Source organism: Trichosurus vulpecula, chromosome 4 (assembly GCF_011100635.1).
Source record: "Trichosurus vulpecula isolate mTriVul1 chromosome 4, mTriVul1.pri, whole genome shotgun sequence".
NCBI lineage: Eukaryota > Metazoa > Chordata > Mammalia > Diprotodontia > Phalangeridae > Trichosurus > Trichosurus vulpecula.
The window spans coordinates 403323433-403344883 of NC_050576.1; the positions used below are offsets into that span (position 1 = coordinate 403323433).

Consider the following 21451-nt stretch of genomic DNA (forward strand, 5'->3'; position numbering starts at 1 on the left):
CAAGAGATACACCTGAAACAGGTAAACACACAGCAGAATCTAAACGCTTCATCTGAAGTAAAAAAAAGTAGGGTAGCAATCATATCAGACAAAACCAAAGCAAAAAACAGACCTAATTAAAAGAATAATCAGGAAGATTACATTTATTACTTATTTTTTATTATTTATTATTACTACAAAATTACATTTTGCTAAAAGGCACCACGAAAAATTTTCCAGCAAGTTTCTCTTGATAAAAGCCTCATTTCTAAAATATATACGGAACTAAGTCAAATTTATTAAAAAATAAGAGCCATTCCCCAAATGATAAATGGTTAAAGGAAGGCAGTTTTCGTAAGACATCAAAGCTACATATATTCATACGAAAAAAATACTCTAAATCATTACTGATTAGAAAGGCAGACTAAAGCACTCTGAGGTGCGGCAGCTAGGTGGCGCAGTGAGTAGAGCACCGGCCTTGCAGTCAGGAGGACTTGAGTTCAAATCCAACCTCAGACACTTGACACACGTACTAGTTGTGTGACCTTGGGCAAGTCATTTAACCCCAATTGCCCTGCCCCCCCCCCAAAAAAAGCAAAACACTCTGAGGTACCACCTCACCTAGTCATAAAAAAGAACATTCTTGTGCTTACCACTGTTTTTCTTCAGTGTTGCAATTTTGGTTACATATATAAAGGTCTTCTCATACTTATTTAATTTTTCAAAAGTGAGAATGATAATATGCACTGTAGCACAATACAGTGGCAAGGTACTCCAGAGATCCAGGTTGAATCCTGATGTTGATGCTTGCTAGCCGTGCAGACATGGGCAAGTCACAACTCCTTGGTTTATTCATCAGTACTATGGGAATAAAAACTACATGCTCTATTCTCCTTCACGAGTTTGTTCTGAGAAAGGCACTTCGTACACTTTAGAAAGCTACATACATTTTTTTGTTATTTGTAATATTATTATCACACTCGTATTTATGCTTAATAGTCACCACTGCCTTTTCTGTTGATGTTAATCATTTATCTAGCAAACATTTATTAAGCACCTACAAAGCACAAGGCACCAGAGACACAAAGATAAAATTTGAAAATCATTCTAGTCCTACAAGAATTTAAATTCTATTTATGCTTATATAAAAACTGTCTTATTTACAATTAATTATTCTTGGATCACTCTATCTTATGACTTTTAACGAAAACAAGTCTGTAAACAGTATCATGGATTACAACATAAATATGTATTCAACAAATAAGAACAAATACACACATTAAATGCGATAACACAAGGTATCTACTCAATCAGTTACAGAATTGAAGTCTTTTGACAAAATTAAAAATCCCATAAAGAAAATTTTCAGTCAAATGGAGGTTCAAAGGTAATGGAATAATGGAAAGATTTGTCAGGTAAATCTTTTTAGGGTTATGACTGGATATATATATACACACACACGTGTGTGTGTGTGTGTGTGTGTGTGTGTATATACGTTCTACAAATATTAGAGCACTTACTAACGATTAGAATATGACAGAATTTTAAAGTTGGAAGTGGCCTTAGAGGTCATTTTGTCTAAGCCACCGTTAAGTAAGAAAATTTTCTATTAACAACCCAAGTGGAATTCTGCCTCTGCCTGAAGACGTCCAAGAGACAGCAATTCACCACCTACAGAAGCAGTCTGTTCTTTTGTCATGCCCTAAATCAGTTCCGTCAACCTCAAATACAAACCAGATAGTATATAAGAATCCATGTGCTGAATATTGACTTAGAAAAATCATACATTAATATTTATCTATGTTCTACTCCATTTTGATTTCTCTGGTTTAATATTTCCCAATTACATTTTAATCTGGTTTGGGAGACTAGAGAGTGTTGCCATCAATGCAATGGTCATTTAAGACACCTCTGCTCCAAATGTTAGGGAAACATTCCTTACGTCTAACCTAATCCTCTGTCTCTGCACTTTCTACCTGTTATTTTAGTTATGCCAGCCGAAGCCAAGCAAAGCAAGTCTTCCACATGTCAGCCCCACTAGTACTTGAAATATCTTTAATATACTGTGTTCTTGTTTCCAAGTCATTTCTTCTGCAGGTCAAACATCTATAATTTCTTCAATAAAGCTACAGAGGATATTGGGCTTTCAAACCTTTCACCATCCTATTCATTCTCCTCTGGATGTATTCAAATTTATCAATATATTTCCTAAAATGTGGCTCCACGAACTGAATACAATACTCCAGTGGTTCGTGCAGAACAAAGTATAAGAGGACTACCTTATTCAGTTTCCTAAGAAAAAAGTTACAGAAGTTACAATAATTTAAAAATGCCTATTTGCAAAAATTACAATTCAAGCTTGAGTGACTGCCACCAAAAACCATACTTTCTGTTTCAAATTTTTCTTCCTTCACTGGTAATTTTATTCTAGTTAAGGTTAACTATTCAATTAACAGATAAACCAGGCATTTTATATTTATCCATTTGATAATATTACCACCATATGTGGGCCAGTGCCTATATAAATGACAAATCAAAATCTGGCAATTTTGATATTTATTACAATTCTGATCGACTACCTATTAGGGAAAAGAACTGAAAATCATGGACAAAATTAACATGCTAGAGTTTGGATTTCAATTATCTCTACTACCTCTATGATTGTGAATAACTGAACTTCTATACATGTGAAAGACCTTTTAGGAAGTGCCTTAGAGGAACAGAGTGAGACTGTGAGCCACTTAAACCAGACTAGGTATTCTTTACACTTTTAGTAAGTAATCATACATCAGAGTAGCAGCTAAATGAATGCCCAAAGATATGCCACACTTGTAAGGAAATCCAAGTGTTTTCAATAAGGTATGGATAAGAAAAAGAGCAACCACCTTTAAAATCATATATAATGCATTTTTGCAAGGTAAATGTTTTCTCTTAAAGCTGAATGTTACAATACTTAACTAATTACATACAACATAAGCCTTCAACTTGAATTATCAATGTTTGTTGATTGAGTTTATTAAAATGGTGAAATGCACCCACCATACTTCATATTTTCACATGTCGGTTTTCAAAAGATTTAAGACATCAAGGTTTTTTTATATCCTAAATAACACATGACATTTACATAGTACTTTACATGTATATTTTCACTTGAACCTAACAGTCAGTAAGAAAAATTACATGAAAGAACATATTAAGCAAAAACTAAATTTCACTGAAATGAAGTACTATAAAAATGCTGCCCATAAGATGGCTTTCTTATAGATTTTTATAAAATCATCATAAGATAGATTATTTCAGCATATGTTATTAATATACACTAATTAAAAAGTGGAAAAAGAAAGCCAATGATTCTTTTTACTACCATCAAAGCATTTCAGAAGATACTTTCAGAGATCAACCATTCCAACCTGGCCAACAAACTTTTCTGCAATACCCCTAACAGGTGATCATCTAGCTTCTATTTGAAGACTTCCAGTAAAGGGAAACAAGTCAACAAATTAGGCGGATTTAAATTATTTAATTTGGTGAAATATTATTCCTATACTTTAGGTTTTCAAAATAGAGTACATAAATAAAAACTACTGCTTCCCTATCTCTTGCCTTCACGAAAACTTCATCAGCTTCTATGGGTTTAACTACTATCTCTATGCAGACCATTTTCAGATCTCAACATCCCACTTCTGTCTTTCTCCCAAGCTTCAGTCCTAGATAACCAACTGCCTATTAGTAATTTCAAAATGGATGCCCCAGAGATATCTTAAACACACGTCTAAAATTGAACTCGCTGTCTTTCCCTCTAAACTCTCCCTTCTTCCCTATGTCCCTTAGATTCACAATCTTGACATTAATCATGAACTCATTTTTTCTTCCCCCACAATTCCAATCAGATATTTCTAAATCCTGCCATTTCTATCTTGACAACATCTCTCCTATGTTACTCCTCCTCTCTGCCCACCCAACTATCACTTTAGCTCAGGCCCTTAAGTTGCTCAGATTATTTTAACAGCCTCCTAACTGGTGTCCCTTCCTCAAGTCTCTCATCACACTGCAATGTATCCCATATATTACTGCTGAAATTATTTTCTGAAAGTAGAGATCTCATAGTATGACTTCTCCACTCAACCAATTCCAGTAGCTTCTTATTGCCTCTAATATCAAATAGACTCCTGTAGCTTTTAAAGCCATGTACAACATGGCTCCAATCTACCTTTCTAGCCTCTTTGGACATTACTACCTCTCCCACACTGTGTGACCCAGCCAAACTACCCTTCTCTCTGTTCCTAACCATGTCATCATCTCCCATCTTTTGTACTTTTATGCTAACATGGCTAGAAAGCACTCTTTTCATTACCCGTATCTCACAGAGTCCATCTATTCCAATGACGCAAATTCTGTATGAAGCCCTTCTTGAGCTCCCCAAATATTAGTACCTTCCCTCCCAAATTACTTTATGTTTAATTTTAAATATTTGTATCTGTTAATGTTATATTTATGCTTTTTATATTTTTATATGTATTAGCTGTTTCCCTCATTAGAATGTAAGTTCATGTAAAGACTTTCCATTTGTACTTGTCTCCCTACACAGTACCTGACACATAGGAGGTACTTAATACTTGCTGATTGATTCAGTGACATAGAAACATAAGTCCTACTCAGATTTCTCAAGGTGGCATGGCAGTAACTCAAGAGGCTGCATGCTCTCTGGAAGGTGTTATTTACCTGGCTAGAAAAAATTTGAAGTCTGGAACCATGGACTGATTGCATGGCGAAGTCAAAGAGTTCAAGAAATTTTTCGCCTTAGCAACTCTTACAGACTGTGTTATTAAGTTGTAGAGAAGCAGCAACCTATATATATATATAGATCTATATAAGTGTAACCTTAAAGTATTGAAGTATGAAGACAGTGACTAGGACTGAATGAAAGCATAAGAGGTAATGTATATTGGAAAGAACACTTCACTATAATATATCTTATACTTTCTCGAAGCAAAATCTGACTTTATCATTATGGAATCGAATAAATCATTTAGGAATATATGTATGTGTATATGTTACACGTATAACACAAAATTTATATATTAAATACACATATATTATGAAAGAGAAAAAAAGAGAAAGAGGGGAAAAGGAGGAGGAACAGAAAGAACACTAAGTATTACTCTAATAAATCGTGACATTACTATGAAGTAATCTGGAGTTCTCAAAAGCTGTATCATAAGAACAAAATCTATGGTAGGTGCTTTCCAATCTGGGCTTCAAGTACGAACTTGGTATCCTACCTAACTAAATTTGGAGAGAATCATCATCAGAACATTGACTATTAAAGTCAAAGAAACTGAATTCCAAGACTCGAGCATCAGTGAAAAAGGTAGTAGTCCAGAACAGCAATTTTTTCTGCCAGAAAACTGGCACCCTCTAAGTAGTTTAAAAACACATACAAACACGAACACACACACACACACACATTAATACTATTTATGGAAATATTATCTAAGACAAAGTGCACTGCACACTTCCCTTTCTTAAAAAGAAAATAGTGAAATAATATAATCTTTTATTGTCATGTCAGGAGTACCACCATAAACACCAATTATACAGGGCCACAGGACTCCGAAGTTCTAAGAAATCACTGCAGCGTATTGGGGTTAAATGTCCCCAAACTTATGAGCTTTGTCTAGTTGGCATATTTGCTGTCATCCTTTTGTTTGGGTGAGAAATTTTTTCCTTTCAATTTGTTTTTTTTTTTCTCATTTGCTATTGGTTGGGGGTCAGATGATAGATTTTAACTATCAGGCTTTGTGAGAATAGTGTACAAAATTCAAGTGACTATACTCTGAGTAAAGGGCTTGAGGGACTCTCCTAGGGACATGAGATGGTATTTGTGAACTTAGTAGCATTAACACTAGTTCCTCATCTGACCTTTTCAGTTTATCTTCTGATTTCTGTTATGTTCTAGATACATGAAGATGTCTGATGAATGATCTGCAGATATATATGATCTGCAAATTACAACTGAATTACTACTAATGGAAGGGGCATCAGAACATATAGAGACAAACAAATGTCCTGATTTTTAAAAATTAGAAAACGGCAGATTTTTAGAGAAACTCTAAACTAGCGGACTGAAGAAAAAGTACTAGCTACCCATGAAGAACAGAACTACTATCACTGGTTGTATATTTAAAGCTGAGTTTAGATGCCCCACCTTATCAGGCTGAACAAAAATTCCTCCAATTAGTAGGTCAGAATGGAAAATCTCAAAAGGCCTCTTCTAACCCTAACATTCTAAAACTCCTAGAAATTAATCTCTTATGAACTCCAAGAGTTGCAGCCTAGAGGAGATTATTGGAGAATAATGTGACACTGGAAAAGAATGGAAGGCACAGATCGGTCTTTTTTTCCTACAGCCATTATGTTAATCGGACAGATAAAAAAATATAGGATTTATAAACTTCAAAAAACAGCAACCGTGATAATTATATTTTAATATAATTTGTTTCATTTGTAAGCCTGTGTATTTTTAAAATGTTTTTTAAATCACTGTTCCGAAAAAGGTCCCATAGGATTCTCTAGACTGCCAAAGGGGTCAATGATATAAAAGGGGTATTTCTCTTGCGGGCCATTTAATGGCATTAATGATACTAGCTAGAACTGATAGTGGTAGTAGTTAGAATCATTAGTATCTATGATGATATTTGTTTAGTATCTTTCTAAAATTATTCATCACGTGAGCTGAGGTATCATTAAAGAAATCATTTACATAATTTACTTCCATGAATTTATCAGATATGGGGGAGAGAGGTGTTTTTTGGTCCAGATTTGTGGTTTCATTCTTTCAGCATAGAAACTCCTTCAAACCACAAAGGCAAGCAACTCCTCTGTAACATGTAGTCTTACAGTGCCTAGGGGCACTGGAATGTTAAGTGACTTACTCGGGGTCACACAGCTTGTATGTCATAGGCAGGACTTGAGCCCAGATCTTGCTGATTTCAAGGGTAGTCCTCTCTACTCACTAGGCATGATACCTTGCACTTTTTTGTATGGTACTTGAGAATCATGAGAGTTATACTTGAAAGCTCTCATTTATAAAGCTCTCTACATGTTTTCAATGATACATTATAAAATTAGTTAATGGCTCTTCCGGGAAGGAAACAAAAATACTACAAAACTTATGTGATTCTGGGGGAGCAATGATATGGACATTAAGTTGTTATTTTTTGGGAGGGGGGGCAGGACAATTGGGGTTAAGTGACTTGCCCAAGGTCACACAGCTGGTGTGTCAAATGTCTGAGGCCAGATTTGAACTCTGGTCCTCCTGATTCCAGGGCCAGTGCTCTACTCACTGCACCAGCTGGCTGCTCCTTTTAGTTGTTATTTTTAAAAACATGGCTTTTCTTTAAATGAAAGAATCCATTTAACGATGATGACGATAATTAACATTTATATAACACTTACTATATGCCAAGCCCTGTGCTAAGTGTTTTATAAACATTATCTTATTTGAGCTTCATAACAAACTGGGAGGTAGGTGCTATTATTATCCCTATTTAGGTGAGGAAAATGAGGCAAACTGAGGTTAAGTGAGCTGTCCAGGGACATACAGCTGGTAAATGCCTGAGGGTGGATCTCAACTAAGGTATTCCCAACTCCAGGCCCAGTGCTATACACTGGCACCAACTAGCTGCACCATTTATATCGAATATATTAATTACAAAGCATATCTAATCCATTTTTCAAAACCTCTATTTACTAACTCCTGATTAGCTTATTTCATATTACTGCATATACTTGGAAAAGATTCACAGAATCCTTTAACAAAATAAGAGATTTTATCTATCATCTAGTACAACTCCCCACTTTACTGATAGGAAAACTGGGACCCAGAGTGACTTGCCCAAGGTCACATTCTATATACTAAATAAAGTTGCCATAAAATTACATTTCCATTGGAAACATTTAAATACACATGCATATGTTTGTATACACACAGAGTATATTTTTAAATTAATTCAGATTTTGCTTCATAATTAGCCATTTTATGTTTCCTATTCATATTTCCCATTATTTACATTATAATTTTAAAGTTTTATTAATCAACAAGCATTTATTAAATACCAAGCCCTCTATAGTTACTGGGGACACAGTCAAAAATGAAACAATCTCCACCCGCAAGGAGCTTACTTCAATTAGGGAAAATAACATGAACTTGGAAGTAAAAACAAAAGTAAATACCAAGTAATTTCTTGGAGGAGACACTGCTGCTGTTGTCCTTCATTCTCAGAGGACCATGACATCAGGAAGGTGATGCCATGCAACTGAATTGGATTTAAGTGAGGGAGGGCTGTGGCAAAGTCACCAGCATTGCTTTCTCTTCTAGAGCCATCTGAGTCCAGTGACAAGATACAGACCAGGATGACTGGAGATGGCCCTGGATGCAGTAGGAGACCCTGGCCTTTTCAAGCTAAGGTCTTTCTGAATTTTCACTCTGACTGAGGCAATGCCCATTCCATGGCAGAAGCAGAGGCAGAAAACGGCCTCTTTTACTTAGCAAAAACAAAAACAAAAAAAAAAAAACAACCAAACCCACAGTCTGGGAGGGGAAGACACTCAGGGTTTCTGGCCAAAACAGAAACAACTGCTATTACATTCGCTCTGAGCCAATCAGGGCCCAAACTGACCAATTGGGGCTTGGCCTGGGACCTCTTGCTGGCCAATCAATGAAAGCCAGAATGAACTGGGTTTAAGGCATGGTCTTTAATAAAGAAATCTAGCCTGTAAACCGCAAGATATCTTGCTAGGTTTCAGCCATCAAAATTTACATTTCTTTGGGCAGAGCACCAGCAGGTAAGGGTATGATACCCTATGTGAACTGAGGGAAGGAAAGGGAGAGGAAGGGAAGAGAAGAAGGAAGGAGCTTCATTGCCTAACTGCAACTGGCCAGCTGGGTCCTCAATGGGCAGCTCAGGACTACTCACAGGTTTTTGTTTGTCCTTCATTCTCAAAAAGGATCATGACATCCAGAAAGTGATCCCATGACTTGAAAGTGAATTGGATTTAAGTGAGGGAGGGCTGTGCAAAGACACCAGTCTCACCTTCTCCTCTGGAACCATCTGGGTCCAGTGGCCAGATACATATCAGGATGACTGGAGATAGCCCTCTGGAGGAGGTACTAGCAACTGGGGAACAAAGGGAGAGAGTTTGGAAAAGGTCTCATGTAGGAAGTAGTCCTTGAAGAACTCTGAAAGAAGCTATTGAACAAAACTTTGAAGGAAGCCAGGGATTCTCTGTGGTAGAGGTGACAAGGGGAGTTCATTTTAGATGAAGGAAACATGTTCAAAGATGCTGAAAAGGGAAAGGGAGTGTTCTGTGTAAGCAGAGCTAATACGGAGCCAGTGAAGTTTTCTCAGAAAGAAGTGAGACGCTCAAATCTGTGCTTTGGGGGAAATCACTTGGGCAGTTATGTGGAAGATGGATTGTAGAGCAGAGAGATTTAAAAAAAAAAAAAAACTAAAAAGGAGGCTATTGTGAGAGGTGATGAAGACCTGAATTAAGCTGATGGCAATTTGAGTATAGAGAAGGGGCTGGATGTGAGAAGTGTAGTGAAGACAGAATCTACAAGATCTGGAATTTGGCAAAATATGTGGAGTAAGGGAGAGTGAAGAGATAAAGATGACTCTTAAGGGGTAAACCTGGGTGATTATAAGGGTGGTACCATTTATCTAAATAGAAGTTCAGAAGAAAGGTAGATGTAGAAGGTAATTCTCACCATCCATCTCCCATTCCCTAATAATGAGTGTCCTCCAAGGCTCTGCCTTGGGCCACTTACTTTTCCAGGATTATTATGCTCCTCTTCAGGCACTGAACATTCCAGCCAAACTGGCCTACTTCACATCCCCTAAACACAACATCCCACCTCCTAGCTCTGCCTTTGTACAGACTCTCCCTTACGCCCAGAATACTCTGCCTCTTCTCATTTGCCTCTTAGCTTATTTCATAGCTCAGTTCTAGTGACATTTCCTATAGCATGACTTTCCTAATTATCTCTTCCATATTTAATTTGGTATATGTTTAGATTTTACTTACATGTACACATTGTTTCGCATCCCTTCTAATGTAAACTCCTAGTGGGCAGGAATTATTTTCATTTTTTATATATCCCCAGTATCTGGTACATAAGCAGCTTTATTAAGCTTATCAAATGACCGAGAAAGGAAGAGATATGATAGATATTGTGGCATTACTTGGCAACTAAAGGATGGGCAATTCTGTTCTGCCTATGTCGAATCTGAGATGCCTAAGGGATATCTTAATGGAGATGTCTAGCAGGTAGTTGGCAAGGTGGAACTAAAGTTTGGCAGAAATATTAAGACTGGATCTGGGAGTCATCTGTATACTGATTTTTTTTTTCCATCTGTATACTGATAATGAAACCTATGATGGGAGCAGAATAAAACATGAAGAGAAATCAAGTGCAGAGAAAAGGGTAGATAATAGAACCTCAAAGGACATCCACTCTCAAGAGGGTGGGAGATGGATGATGATCCACCCAAGGATACAAACACAAAGGAAACCAAGAAACAGCAGTGACATGGAAGCCAAGGGAGAAAGTTTCTAGGAGTGCTCATCAACAGTGCCAAAAACTGGAAAAAGAGGAATGAGAACTGAAAAATGACCTGGATATAGCAGTTAAGAGATTGTTGGTACTTATTTACTTGGTTCTAGCAATCTTGCTACTAAATAACTCAAGTCAAACACAGAAAGATTCTGTATATACTAAAATATTCATAGCAGTACACTTGTGATAATAAAAACTGAAAACAAAGTGATATCCATCAAGTTGGGAATGGTTAAACAAACAGTGGTATGTGATATAACATTGTTCAGAGAATCAAAGAAGACTTATATGAACTAAGTCAAAGAAACCAGAACCAGAAAAACAATAAATACAACAGTGTAATGTAAATTAAACACCACAGAAAGACAGCTGGACTCAAATGCAATAACCAATACTGATTCCAGGATACAAGACCTCCATCTCTTCTCCATAAAAGAGCGAGGTAGCTACGTACGCCAAATGTGATAAACACAGATGTTGTACCTGTATTGTTAAGTTCTGCTTAAATATTTCTCTTTATTAAAAGAGTAAATTCTGTGAGGAGAGGAAGGAGATCAGAAAATGACTGTGATGTGAAAAAACATAATGGCATTGATAAAACTTAAAAAGAGATTGTTGAAAGTTTGGTGGTGAAAAGAGACAGAAACAGAAGAAAGGATGGCAGATGATATTGTTAGGAGTTGAGCTGTGTAAGATACAAGGGAGCTTACATCATTTTTCCATCAGATGCCCTTCTTGGTTTGACTATAGGAACATCATACTAGAATAACCTGAAATCTCATCACCATGGAGATTGACTCAACACCTCTTCAACACCCTCACTTAGCTCCCCCCTCTGATTGGAGGGATGGAAGGCAGTGCAATAAACTCCTCCCAAAGCCTCCCTTTAAGGAGGCTCAGAACGGTCTAACTAATTTCATTTTCCATCTGCTCTGCTAGGTTTCACTCTAGGAATCCATGTTATTGTGCCCCTCCCCACTTGTCAGCTTCCTTTTGTGTATTGTCTTTCTTCATTAGATTGTAAGCTCCTGGAGGGCAGAAACTGTCTCTTTTTCTTATCTGTATCCCTAGAATTTAGCACGGTGCAGCATACAGCACAGGAGTAAAGGAAAAGAAGGCAAGATGACCAGGGTTGAGGATTGGCAGTGACAGAACAGCAGCAGGACAACATAAAGGATTCAAGTGCGAAGGACAATGTACCACTGAACCACTCAAGTATAGGGGGAAGGCTGTGATTCATTTCAACTAGATTTAATATATTAAAAATTGTAGTTATACAGCTAAATTTTGAGTGTATAAAGAAGAAGTTATTCTCTTACACTCTATTCCAAATGTAGTGATTTGGGGGGAGGGAGAGAATGTTACTTTATTCCCCACTACAATTACCTTTACTTACAGACCTAAGAGATGCACCTGGAATCAGTGAGAGAGAACTTCTAATCTCTGCTACAAATCTCCTAAATAATCTTAAGCTAGTTACTCTTCCTAGGCCTCAATAGCTCTCTCCTACAAATGAGTTTAGGAGTAAATCCACTATCTCAAAAATTTAGAATATCCTACATATTAAGCTGTGCAAAAATTCACTACGTAGAATTGGACAAAAGCAATCCAGTATCTCACCCCCAAAAGAATGATAGGTGAATTAACAGACAATAAAAATACTTTAGAATGTATTCAAGGATCAACTTTAGAGATAAAAGTACTAAAAAATGAACTGGCATACAGGTATGTAATATAGAAAATAAACTGAATTTATCTGCACAGTAATTCATAAAAAAATCTAATGCAAAGTGCTCAGCATTGACTGTGGGCCAACTTTACTAACTCTCTAACTGATAAAATTTCAGTGGCTGTAAACTAATTTAAACGCAGTATTTAGTTGTATAACTTTATGACATTTGGAAACCCCTAAATAGAAAGCACAACTACCATTCAAGGAATTGTTTTGCAAGTGAAAGAGAGATGGGCAGAATAGGTATGAATAAAACATAGCAGTTAGGTTTACTTAGCTTTACACAAGAAAAGTTGTATTCTATCTAACCACATTTTCCCATTCTTTACACATTAATAATTCAAGTGGAGGATTCAATGGGTGTGAAATGTCTGTCACATGTGCTCTCAGATGTTGGTTAGTTTTCCTTGACTTTTACAGTATTTGTCACAGTAAGGATTGGCAAGGGAAGGTAGATATTCAGAAATAATTTTTATGTAAAAACAAAAGGCATGATTAAGTTTTAAAAGATTAATGTGATAGAGTTTAGTGTTAAAATGCACATTAGAATTCAAGGTATTATGAATTCCAATCATAACTATCCAATCCAATTAATATCATCCAATAATTATTAAAAAAAATTGGAATTCCCATTCGTTGTGTCTTGTCCTCCAGCTATTCATGGATTCCACATGGCTGCCCAACTTCCTGCTCCAATTACTAGGTGCAACAGCATGAAAGACAAAAAAATCTGAGCCAGAATAGGATACGGCACTGGTAAGTAATATGGGCTTTTAACACTTATTCAATTAAGTGCCCTTGAAGAGTGTGGCCTTTGTTTCCTTGATAAAATTAGGAGTCCTTCATGACCTCCTTGCCTCAAGTGAAAGCCTAGTCTACATGGGTTTCAGTGACATGTTTGTGACATCAGAGGCTTTTAGACCATGTGGGTTTAAGTTGCATTTTTGTGATGCTTTTAGGTCATATGGGTGAGTCGCATGTGTACCTCACCCTTGACCCTGAACAAGATATATAAACCCAGAGGTTGGCGTTCTCCCTTGGAGGCTCTGAGCCATAGGAGTAGTGGCATGTGACTCTGGGCCAGCCGTTGTTATGAGCTCCCCAGCTTCTTGTTAACTATGAATTGTATTTGGTCTGTTTATAATGTATCTTTGTAATTTGTTTCTATTTGCTTTGAAGTTCAGGGTGCTGGCTTTTTCCCCCTGAACTAAGTGAATGATACATGTATACGTTGGATTAAAGTAAGATTATTAAACCCCTAATGCTACTTTCCTTAGTAAAGCAGATCAAAGAACCTGTGCTGGCAGCACCTTTGTTGTTGGGCTTGTGTTGGTCTTTCTCCCCCACAAAAGCTGCTAGCAGATTGGTTAGGCATATCTGTAGCAACAATGTGAGAATGCTAGATAGTAGAAAAATTACATTACAAAAAGAGGGGCAGCTAGGTGGCGCAATGAGTAGAGCACCAGCCCTGGAATCAGGAGGACTTGAGTTCAAATCCAGCCTCAGACACTTGATACATTGACTAGCTGTGTGACCTTGGGCAAGTCACTCAACCCCAATTGCCCTGATTTCCCCCTTGCCAAAAAAAAAAAAAAAAAAAAAACTACAAAAAAAGGGAGAAGGAAAAAGAATCACTAAACTCTTAGCATAAAAAAGTTAAATAAACTGCATACAACTTCCATGACGCTAGTAGAATTAATATGGTCATCTGTCCAATATTTCAAAACACAAATCAATCTCTTTAATATATCTTTTATCTTGAATTTATATATTCAGTATTGTTACTTACACCAATACGGGCTTTCCTGATATCCTGGGATGACTTAGAACATCAGCCACTGCCTCTCTAGCCTCTTCCATTCTCTTTTCATCACTGGAATCCACCACAAATATTACTCCATGTGACTCAGCATAGTAATTTTTCCATATTGCTCGAATTTTCTGTCCACCTCCTAAGTCAAAAATTGTAATTTCAAACCTTCCCTGTCTAACGTCAATTCTAGAAAATCCAACAGTTGGTACTACATCTTCGGGGGCCTCTGTTTTAAAGGAAAGAAAAACAAAACAACATATTCTTTAGGTTTGCATTTGCTAATATTTTAACTTTATGTTAAATTATTAAATAACTACTAGAATCTTATATCATTCTATTAAAGCAAAGCTACGCTAATCTGAAATATTCATTTAAAGAAATATTCACTGACTGACTTATTTAGAAAGGCTTTTGTTAGACAAGCACCAAAGAAAACACAGAAAATATATGACACAAAGACCCTACCCTTAAAGAGCTTACAGTCTAATTGAGAAAAGATTAGACACACAAGTTAGACGATATAAGCAATGACTTACAAACAATTCAAATATAAAAATGCTATACTTCCTCCCTAATAAGAATATCTCACACTTATTCAGTGTTTTTATTCGTGTGTAAAAGACCGGAAAGAAGCAGCTAGGTGGCACAGTAAGAAAGAGTACCAGGTCTAGTGAGGAAGACTTGAATTCAAATTCAATCTCAGTCACTTAATAGCTAGACAACCCTGAGCAAGTCACTTAACCCTGCTGGCCTCAGTTTCCTCATCTGCAAAATAAGCTGAAGAAAGAAACAGCAAACCATTCCAGCTTCTTTGCCAAGAAAATCCCAAATAGGGTCATGAAAAGTCAGACATGACTGAAATGACTAAAAACTACTATGGACTGCAAAGTGCTTCTATGTTTATTCGCTCACATGACCCTTACAACGAATGGTATTACCATCACCCCATGTACAGATGATCAAATTGAAGCTCAGAGAGGTTATATGACTTTGTCACAAAGATAGCAAACATTTGGGGGTGGGATTTAAACCCAAGTCTTCATACTGTTTATCTACTATGCCAGACTACCTCTCCTTGACCATAGGGAAAAATCTCCATAGGGGAAAAAAACAGAACTTTCAAAGAATAGATGGATTCAGAAATAAAACCAGGGTTCAAAATGTGAAAAGCACGATCAGTCTTAGAAAACTGATTCGCATGCCTGGAATGATCTCCTTCCTCATCTCCACCTCCTGGCTTCTTTCAAGTCAGAGCTCAAGACCTGCCTTCTATGAGTGACTTTCCTGATCCTCTTAATGTTTGCCTTGCCTCTGTTTCCAATCAGTCTTGAATATATCTTGTTTGCATACTTATTTTCATGCTGACTCCCTAATTAAACTGGAGAAAAGGAATTGGGTTTTTTGCCTTTCTTTGTATCTCTTGCACTTAGCACAATACTTGGCACATAGCAGGTGCTTAATAAATGCTTACTGGTTGACTCACTGAAGGGAAACTCCCAGGTGGTACTGCTTTTTTTTTTTTTTAACTAGTAATGTCCTGAAGAAATATCTCCATTGAAAGTACCTGAATTTTTCTACCTCCTTCTGATACAGAAATTTTACCAATTATGTAATTTATTCAGCATTAATAAGGACAAACTTTTAAAAATACAATTACCCCTGGTAGGATTGAAAGGCTTCTTTTGCGCTTAAATTTATGTACTGCTTCCAAGTTTACAAAGTGTCTTCCTAACTAAGGCTGGGAGGTAAAGTAAATTACCTCATCACACAAGTAACAGTTTAAATCTGAATTAAAACTAGGCGTCCAAACCCAACACTTTTTTACTACAAATTCTCCCTCACCATCACATACAAATTTATTAGATTGCTTACTTTTCAATCCTTTACTACATAAAGGAATGGGAAGTATGCTTAATAAAGGTGGTGACCTAGAGGCCAGATGCCTGGTTGGGAGGCCTGGGGCTGGGGCAGCAGAAGAACAAGAAGAAAGAAAGGTACAAAGTAGTGGGATACCAAAGAAAAATTTAAAAAAAAAAAAAAAAAAAGGCTGCCTGGGGTCAGGGAAGGGGAGGAACAAAGTTTTATTCACAGAATGACAGAATTTTAGAGCTAGAAGTGTTCTTAGAGATCATTTAGTCCAATCCCCTCATTTCACAAATGAGAATGAAGGCCACGTGAGTCAGTGGTAAAACCATGATTAAAAATCAGATTTCCAAGTTCAGTGTTCTTTCCTTCATGCCAGCGTTTTCCAAAACAAGTTATACTACAGACAAGTAAAATATTAAAATTTTTATAATGGCAATTCAACAAATGTTTTTAAGCACCTCTGTATAGGACACTACGCTAAAACACTGATCACTCTTATCTTCCACAGTCCTATCAGAAGGGTTCATCTGTTGGGGGAAGGATATAACTTTGGATAAGAACAACGTCATACAGGGAAAGGAAGAGGGGAAGGGGTCAACAACTCATTCACCAGTCCCTCTCCCTCCCCCAAAATACTAAGAAGCAGGATAAGTCCGTGGTAACTATCTTAAACAGCTTCCTACTCTTCACCTCTTCTTGGACTGCACGGCCCTGTGCTCTGAGAATAGAAGATGTGACTCTAAGCATTCATACTCTAATTAAGCCATACTGTAAGTCAAATAGGTTCTCTGTATCAGCCTGGGAATCTAACCATCACTGGCAACACTGTTTTCGTGACAAAAAAAAAAGTGTTCCAAATTCCATCCAACTAACTTTTCAAACACAAAGATTCTACGAGTCCCTTCAATACCATTCATGGAAATCTCATTTAAGTACATAACTTGGACATTATAATACGCTAAAATGAAAAATGACATTGTTCCTAAAAGAGCTTACAAAATCTACTCAAGAGGGCTAAGATGTACATAAATAACCATAAAGCAAGCCATACAGCAATCAGTACGGTTAAATAGATAGGAATAAAAAATTAGGAGCGGGGCAGTGAATGAACTCAAGAAAGTCCTCATGCAAGAGAGAGAATCTGGTGAGGTGGAGGGAGAGTAGAATAACTGTAAAAATTCATAGAGGTAAAAGAAAGCACAACAAGAAATAGTACAGTGGAAATAGCATTGGATTTGGAGCTATAAAATTTGGATTTGAACTCTGTCATTTGTGAGTTATGTGACCTTATATGAGTCACCTAATATTCTCAGAAGCTCAGTTTCCTCATCTGTTTTGGTTTAATGATCTCTAAGGTCCATTTTTTGGGTACTAATTTTCTGTGATTTTGAAACCAGGCATATAACATGAAATAGAATGCATAAAGCTAGGGAAAAAAAGTTGGAAAGAAGACAGTAGATTGTCTTGAATGCCAAGATAAATAAGGAATATATATTTCACCCTGGGGAACCAGTGAAAGTCTCCTGGTGATGTGATTAGATCTGCATTTAGATAGATACCTTCTTTCAGAAAGACTCAAGGGATAAAATAAAGAAGGGAGTGAGGGAGACAGGTGGAGTCTCTTTTAATAGCCCAGGTTATATCAGGATAGTGGCAATGGAGTGAATGGGAAGAAATAAATAGTATCATCAACAGGATTTAGCAAATAATTAAATGAAGGAAGAGAATGAGGAAAGAAGACCCAAAGATGACCCCTGGGTGTAGAGGCTGAGGAACTGGGGGAAGATAGTGATGTTCTCAAAAGAAACTGAAGTTAGGGAGAATATAAGGATTTAGCAAGAATACAAGGAGTTCAGTCCTGGACATTTGGAACTTGAGAGACTGGCAATATGTCCAGAAATAGGTGATGAAGTATCAAATGAGTGAGTTCAAAGGAGAAAAAGATAACTGAGTCAGAGCCAGAGAAGGCTTTCTTCCAGCTCTAAAAATTTGTCTTCTGAACATAGCCACTCTTCTTTCCTGCATAATAAGAGGGTTTTTAATAAACTTCTAATAAAGAGGAAAGAACAAAGAAAAGGTGTGCTCTTAAGGAAATAGTGTTGATTTTAAGTCAGAGAAAATAGGTTCAAATCCTGCTTATGATATAACCTTGTTTTCTCATCTAGAGAATGAAGGGGTCAGACAAAATGATCTCTGAGGTTCTGGTTTCAACTCTAAAGCTTTGACCTTATGAACTGTTCTAGTATGAAGGACTGGGGAAGATTTCAGGAAAATAAATTCAGTGAATGAATTATAAAGCATGTAGACAGGAAACAGAAATATATTTCCATTCTTTTTCAAACTCAAGTGTATATACTGATCATTTTGTTGTCTCTCTCTCAGTTTTCAACTACGCCTGGTTCTCCTAAATTTCCCTGTCAACAGCTTACACCCCCCTGAAGGGAATCAATCTCTCACTCTCTGGGCCCACCCAAGTGTAACACCCGAAAACATTCCCAAATATAGGGCCACAAAGCAAGGCAGAAAGTGGGAGCCCTCACATAACCAATCAACTAGCAGGAATTAAGTACCTACTGTATAATGGAAAAATCAAGTTACTAATTTGAGCTATCACACCATTTGGTGGCCTTAAGAGTATACAGAAACAAAAAAAAGAACCAGCTAATCAGAATTAAGGATAATTTAACAATTATATAAATATTCATAGCTTACCTCCTTGAATGCCTTTTGCCGCTGTGCTTTTACCAGCCTGGTCAAGGCCCACCATCAACAGTGTCACCTTTCTAAAATAATAACATTTTAAAAAATCACTTTAGTATATGACAAATTTACATTTTCAAAATATTTATTTCTGTGACACAATTAAGCAAAATCACTTTTAAGGTAGTCACTTTCTGATAATCTATGAAAAAAGAAGGAAGTGATGTAATAAATTCAAAATGGCAGATAAAAAGCTGCAACAAAACTATACAATAATCACATATGATTGTATTAAATAAAATCACAAACCTAACAGAAGTTGAAAAAAGGGTTAAGTGAGAAGATAGTTATGCCTATTTTGTACATGTTGCGTTTCAGATGTCTATGGGACCTCCAGTCTGAAATATCCAACATGAGGCTGACGACATGGAACTAAAGCTCAGTAGCTCTTGATATCTATATTTGAAAATAGCCTGTTTAAAAATAACTGAACTCGTGGAACCTAATGAGGTTGCTAAGAGAGAGTACAAAGGGGGTACAGGACAAAACTATTAAGTTTTGAAGGCACAATTCAAACCCAATTCTCTAGACTCCAAGTTTAGTGTTCTTTCTATAATACTATACTCTCCCACAATGTTGAATATTTAGTAATAAATAAATGTACTTTCCATTCCTGAATTATCTATCTGTATATAGTAACCAGAACACTAACTTGGAAGAGCAAAATTCCAACATGACCTGTTTAAACAAGCTACTAACACCCTGAAAATAGGATGTGGTTAAAAGGAACAGCTATTTCTCAGTCATCTTCATGTCACGCTCATAAAATATAGGTTTCTAATGGTCAGCATTCCCTATAGCCCAGCCAGACCCATTACCTCCCCATTACTGTTTCTCCTATCATCGGCCCTATCTTGCTTAAAGTAAATCTCACCTCCCCTTCCTTCTCTTCACTGCCCTTCCAGTCCCTCTTTTCCTCTTTACAATTCTGCCCAAAAGAACGTAAATTGTCATGGCTGAAACCTAGCAAGGTATCTTGGTGTTCACTGGACTAATTTTTTTTTCCTAAGGACCAGGCCTTAAACCCTAATCATTCTGGCTTTCACTGACCGGCTAATGACAGGTCCCAGGCCAATCCCAACTTGGTCATGGTTTGGGCCCAATTGGCTCAGAGTGAACGTTAATGTCAATTCTTCTGTTTTGGCCAGCAACCCTGAAGGTCTTCCCCTCCTAGATTGTTTTTTTTTTTCCTTTGGACTAGGCAAAAGAGGTCATTCTTTGCCTCATTTCTTACCTAACCTTAATCACTGAAGAAAATTTGGAAATTAAGGGCAATGTGAACATTTGTTTTACTTGATTATATGTGTCTGTAACCGTTAAGTAGCTCATTCTGTTTCCTGATGCTTACACCAGCCGAGTAAGTTTTAATCTAGGTCCCTAAAAAGTAAATTACTTGGTGGGAGAGGGTGTAAATAAAGGTAAGAATGGATAAGAGATTGAGTAGAGATTTTGATTACAAAAGAGTACATGAGTATGTAAGTAAAGATTCAAGGACAAGTAAATCAAGGACAGTAATTTCCATTTCCATGCAAATGAAGTTTCCAAAGAAATTCTCAAATATTTTCATGAAATATGAATTTTAGGTGATCCTAATTAGGATTGTAGATGCAAAATGTTAAATAATTAAACTATTAATACATTATCACATATAAAAGTCATATTAATGAGGATATTCCAAATCAGTTTTCATTAGGGAGAGAAAAACATTAACAATTGTTTTAAAAGCTATTTACAAAGTTCTGGATGAAATTAGCTAGTCTTAATTTTGGTACAGGTGTGAAGAAGGACTTAAAACTTACCAGAACTTACCTCCCTATCTTCTCCTCTCCTTTTTAGGGATAGAGGGCAATGGGTGTGGAATGGAGTTTTTAATTTTTTTTTTTTTTTTGCTTTAGACTGTACACGGGGTATGGAAATGGGGGAGGGATATATTAGAAAATAAAAGTGATGTAAAGATATTAAAAACCAATGTAAACGTCTGCCTAAATCATGTATTTTTCTTACATGAAGTACAGTTCAACTTGAAGGAAAGTACTGTAGTTTGAAGTCATGAAGTTTTTTAAAGGCTATTTCCACATTTCACCATCTTCCTGGTTCCAAAACGGGTATGGAAAGAAAATCAACATTAGTCAAATGTAACTGCAGACTCCTCCGAGGTCTCTATTAGTTTTCTGTTTACGGAGTATTTTCTCTAAGCGACTCTAAGATGAGCGGATTCCCAAGATCCTTTACAATTCACAAGAGCTTAACAAACACCAAAAACAGCAGGGATGCCCGGAGAATTCAGGAAAGGCAATGCAGCTCTTAAGTAGGAGGATGCGAACAAAAACAATAAAACAGGAGTAAGCAGAACAGCTGTAAAGAGATGAAACGGTCACTGTAAGAAATTCTATTGGGGTGCAATCTGAGATATAGAAAGCTGCTGTAAGATACCTTCGTAGTGAAGATAAATCGCGGTGTCCACTTCGATTTCTGTGATAGTTACACGAACAAATCAAAGCCAAACAGGTTAAGCAGAAATACTTATTTAAAAAGCTGTTTCATGTCCTTGGTTCTTTATCAATTCGTTTCTTGTTTTGTTTTGGTTTTTGCCCGGGAGGGGGAGGAATCCCCAAATTCCAAAAGGGTTCCAATTGCGAAAAAGAAAAAAGTTTTCTTCACAAACTCTGTGATAGGCGAAAAT

General features: G+C 36.8%; 1 protein-coding gene across 1 annotated transcript in view; it reads right to left on the bottom strand.

Annotated features, from left to right (window-relative positions):
* The window catches only part of ARL13B (ADP ribosylation factor like GTPase 13B), a 43129-nt gene that overhangs the window by 21085 nt on the left and 593 nt on the right, over positions 1–21451 (bottom strand). Inside the window, 2 exon segments of the mRNA XM_036755799.1 lie at positions 14119–14368; positions 18721–18791. Of these exon segments, the coding sequence (XP_036611694.1) occupies positions 14119–14368; positions 18721–18791 (321 nt within the window).